At 47.0% G+C, this 4,728-nt stretch overlaps 1 protein-coding gene across 1 annotated transcript; it reads right to left on the reverse strand.

Annotated features, from left to right (window-relative positions):
- Positions 1 to 3,420: 3,420 nt before the first annotated feature.
- LOC113117861 (uncharacterized protein F54H12.2-like) lies at positions 3,421 to 4,728 on the reverse strand. The gene has a single exon (XM_026286786.1). It carries the CDS (start codon positions 4,726 to 4,728, stop codon positions 3,421 to 3,423), a length of 1,308 nt encoding a protein of 435 aa, XP_026142571.1.

Genomic DNA, 4,728 nt, shown 5'->3' on the forward strand with positions numbered 1-4,728 from the left:
CTCTCGGGCTGTTGGGTCAGTATCGAGCTTTTAAAAGCCATCGAGAAGGGCTATGTGGTAGCCAAGATAGACGAGGTTTGGCATTTTCCACAACGGTCAGACACGTTGTTTACCGAATACGTAAAGACCTTCTTATGTTTGAAACAACAAGCTTCGGGCTACCCTCCGAACGTCGTCACGGATGCTGAGAAAGAGGCTTACATTAGTGACTATTTTGAAAAAGAGGGTATTCAACTCGACCCGGAAAAAATCAAGTACAACGCCGCCCAAAGGGCGATCACTAAATTAATTCTGAATAGTTTGTGGGGACGCTTCTCTTTAAGACCAAACTTACCTCAAACGATTCTGGTGCGCGAGCCCGAAGATTTCACCAGAATCGTTTTTGGCAACACCGACACCTTGTCCTATTTCTCATTCGTCTCAGACGACGTAGCTCTAGTCCAGCATAAACCCGACAAGGACGATGTTTGCAAGGCGCGCGACGTCAATGTTTTTGTAGGCGCTTTCACTACAGCGCACGCACGACTGGAATTGTACGAATTGATGGACAGACTAGGCGAACGACTGCTATACTCCGACACCGACAGCGTCATATTCGTGTCTAGGGACGGCGACTGGGAGCCTCCTCTGGGTGATCATTTAGGGGAGCTGACGAGCGAATTGGACCCCGACGACCACATAACGACCTTCTGTGCCAGCGCTCCCAAATCTTACGCGTTTGAGACGGTCAAAGGTAAAGTCGTCATGAAAGCTAAGGGCATAACTCTGAATGCTAAAAATTCCAAAGCTATCTGTCTCGAATCCCTGATTGGTCTGGTCGACAGCTATGTGACGTCTCACGATAGATCCAAATACATCCTGGCTCATACGGAAAACATTGTGAGGGATAAAAAGACTCTCACATTACAAAACAAATCAGTCGTTAAGAGGTTTAAGGTCGTCTACGATAAACGTCGGCTTTTAAGCGATTATACCACGCTTCCTTACGGCTACTGATCAGATGGCGATGCACAGAGGTTCTCAGGATGTGTCCGATTTTGATTTCAGACTTCAACACCCTTTCAGCTGCGTTGTATCCGGACCGTCCAATTCCGGAAAGTCTTATTTTGTGAAACTTTTGTTGGAAAAAGGTTTGAATATCATTTCGAAGAAAATTGAAAACATTGTTTGGTTGTATGATTGTTGGCAAACTTTGTACGATGATTTACTTCAATTGTATGACATTAAATTTATACAAGGAATACCCCAGAGTCTGAATGATGATGATTTACTGCCTGTTACCACCGCCAACCTTCTCGTCATCGACGATCTCATGGAACAAGCTAGCGCTAACGTCGAACTGCAGCGCGTGTTCACTCAATACTGTCACCATCGTAATCTCAGTTCTATTTACATAGTGCAAAATTTATTCGCGCAGGGAAAGTCGAGTCGAACCATCAGCTTAAACGCCAATTATATGATCCTGTTTAAAAATCCTCGGGACGTCCATCAAGTGGCGATGCTAGGTCGTCAAATGTACCCCGGAAACACGAAATACTTTATGGAGTGTTATCACGACGCGGTCGACCGACCTTTCGGATATCTAATGATAGACTATAAAGCGAAAACTCCGGAGCAGTACCGTCTCAGAACAGGATTGCTTTCAGACCGTCAAGTGGTTTATATCCCGAAAAAAAGAAGAACGTGATCGCCATGTCCGCGAGGCTTTGTAAGCATCTGCCGGTGTTAAAAATGCTACATAAAGCCACTCCTAAACAACGACGCCTTATATTACAATCGGCGTCCGACGAATTCATTTTAGCGCTCTGCGAAGTGGCTCTAAACATCCTCTACGGGGTCATTCCGGTCAGCAGGCAACAGTACCAAAAACTGAAAAAGAGAAGAGCGGATATTAAATTTGTAGCCGATAAAAAAATCGGCATAGCGGCCAAGAAACGAGTCTTCAACCAGAAGGGAGGGTTCCTGCTACCGCTCCTCAGCGTCGCCGTGCCGTTTCTCACGAGCTTGATAGCGAAACGTTAGGATGGAGTACGCCGAAAAGATGTATTTAGTCCCTCATCATCAACTGGATAAGCTCAAGAGTGAAAATGCTCGCGAGAACATTCAACAGACCGTGGAGAGCGATTTGGACGCCGCCATAAGAAATATTTTACGCCGCGACGATTTGAATCCTTATGAAAAAGTCAAACTTTACAGCCAAACCCTGAACAGGTTTTTGACCGTCGTTAAACAAGGGGATCGTGAGAGCGGTGTTTTAACGCTTTCGTTACCCCATCTTGACCCCGGTCCTAAAGACGAATCGCCGACTGCCGCTAACGTCGAAGACGGTAAAGCCGAGGAGACCGTCGTCGCCGAAGTTCTGAAGAACGTCCCGTCGAGAAGCGTGAAAAACAGCAGATACATATTAGACAAGATGTCTAAAGCTAAAGGACTAAGCTCGTGGAACGAATCCGGGGAGTTTGTGTTCAGGGGTAAAGCCGTACAAGGTTCGCACATGGTCGATTTGTTAAAAAATGTTACGGCTCCGCAAAACGTTAGGGATGAACGGAGACCTCCGGGATGGTCGGAGTTTCTACGCGCCTTTGGCGAATTAAACATCCCTTTTTCTACGGTGCCGAACCAACAGGTCAGACGTACGATTAACTCTCTAAAGAGTAAACCCTTAGAACCCCCATCACCGTCTGTTAGACCTTATAAAAGAAAAAAAGGGAGGAGATATTCACCTCCCTCGGGTGGAGATTTTGAAGACTCGCCGTTTAAATCGCCGACTATCGACCTACGACAATGGCTGGAAATGTAACGACTCCTTAGATCGAGCATTCATTCATTTGTATCTTATGATTAAATAAATAAAAGACGATGAGAAATATAATGGTTTAAGCTTTTTTTTTATTTATACGTCAAACATGTCTGCACACAATGAACGCACGATAACATTTTATCATTACAGACATGCGGTCTCAATCTCTTCACAAAGAGGGACACCATTTTATCATTTCTAATATAATCATCGGTGTATAGTTTCATCACGTGGCTATAGTCGCGACCTCTGGCTAGATGATATAGAAAAAACACACAGTGCTGTCCGCAGGTATCCGATGAATAATCCTGGACGCGTCTGTCGGAGTATAATACGTCTACGTCGTTGACGTCTAGAAAGTTATTGATGCTGATTGGAAAGCGGGGGCTGTCGGGCGGATTGCCGAAGCTGTCGAAAAAACAAGCCGTCCCCTCTCGCGCTAAATAAACGGCTAGCCAATGCTCCCCCCGCGATCGAGAGGGGTGGGTATTAACGATGCAGAACGACGGTAAGATCCCCAACGGTTTTTTGGGTAGTTGATCGCTCGGCAGAACCCCGAGAAAATGAGTCCCGCACGCTATTTTATCCGCGATAGCTGTGAGTTGTAGCGTGTTCATCTCTCAGTAGTGATCGATCAGTACCTGTCTACGGTTAGACACTTCAATGAGGCTGTCGAATACGGCGTAGATTATTAAATTAACGGTATTCGGCAGAGCTTGTCTGAAACGAGCTTCTACTCTGATGTTCCCGGACTTGATGAGGGAAATGTGCTGACCGCAGTCCTCGTCCGGCGTCAGGTTAAATGCGTAGAGCGTGTATCCGTTCAGGAAATCATTCCTGCTGATACAGAGCGGTCGATCTTTAAGGTGTCTCCCGGTCGTCATCGCCAGCTGATAATATTCGCGCACCGCCAAACCGGCGTCGAAATTAGGTTGTAGGGGCTTGGCGGGAAATTGTTGACCGTCCACGTAGACCGCTAGGAATTCCAGATTGTAATGTTTGAACGCGAATGGATTTTTCTCGTAGGAGCCGGTGAATGCGTCGTTATCGACCATACCGATAACGATAGACTTTGGCAGCGTTCCTAGAAACAGATTTTCTTGATTGGAAACTCGAGAGCCCGCGGGTATGGAGAACGATTTTAGACAGACCCTGTCGATGGGGTACTTGGCCGTGGTCGAGAGCAGCGTTTGGGCGTGAGCCAGTCTCACCGGGGGTGATACGGAAACTTTTTTGACAAATAGGGACGCAGCCGCTATATGTAATTTGTAAGCCAAGTCGTCGGACCTCATCAGACAGAATTCATCCTTAGCCCGTATGAACCGTAATTTTAAATCCAATCCGTTAATTAAAAGTTTCTCTTGAAAGAATATATCGCTGTGTATGGGGGCTAACAGTTCCACCTCGCTGCTTCGGCCGGTGTAGAGCGATCTCTTCGTCAACCCCTCGTTACGACCTGCGGGGTCGTGTACGTCCATGTGACCGGCCGTGTCTTTGTGAAACAGCCCGGCGCTGAAAATACTTTCCAACGTATCTTTACCGTAGTTGAGCAGACTTTCGATGATGCAGCGATACGGATGAGTTCCGGAGCTCTGAGATATCAGACGGTCCCCGAGGGTTACGTCGACCTGTGAAAACATGGTAGCTGCCAGGTAATTTATCGGTCCCACCTTAGCCGGGTGAGCGATATCTGCTCCGTCAGGCCCCGTGATTTTCACCCGTAGATAGAGCATCGTGTTGTTAAGATCCAAATAATCGTCGCCGTTGCCGGCGATAAAAAACTCCAACGGTGCAGAGTACGATATGGCCGATAATGGGGCTACTTCTAAATAGCCGTTTTTCTCAATAACGGTCTGCGTCAGCGGGACCGTAAATAGGTCCAACTCGGACTTGATGCACTCCCCCGACATGCGATGCAATAACGCCAT

Source organism: Carassius auratus, chromosome 17 (genome assembly GCF_003368295.1).
Source record: "Carassius auratus strain Wakin chromosome 17, ASM336829v1, whole genome shotgun sequence".
Classification (NCBI taxonomy): domain Eukaryota; kingdom Metazoa; phylum Chordata; class Actinopteri; order Cypriniformes; family Cyprinidae; genus Carassius; species Carassius auratus.

Bases quoted from the DNA above. Each gene is read 5' to 3' on its own strand.
- LOC113117861 (XM_026286786.1), bottom strand. From the start codon at position 4,728: ATGGCGTTATTGCATCGCATGTCGGGGGAGTGCATCAAGTCCGAGTTG.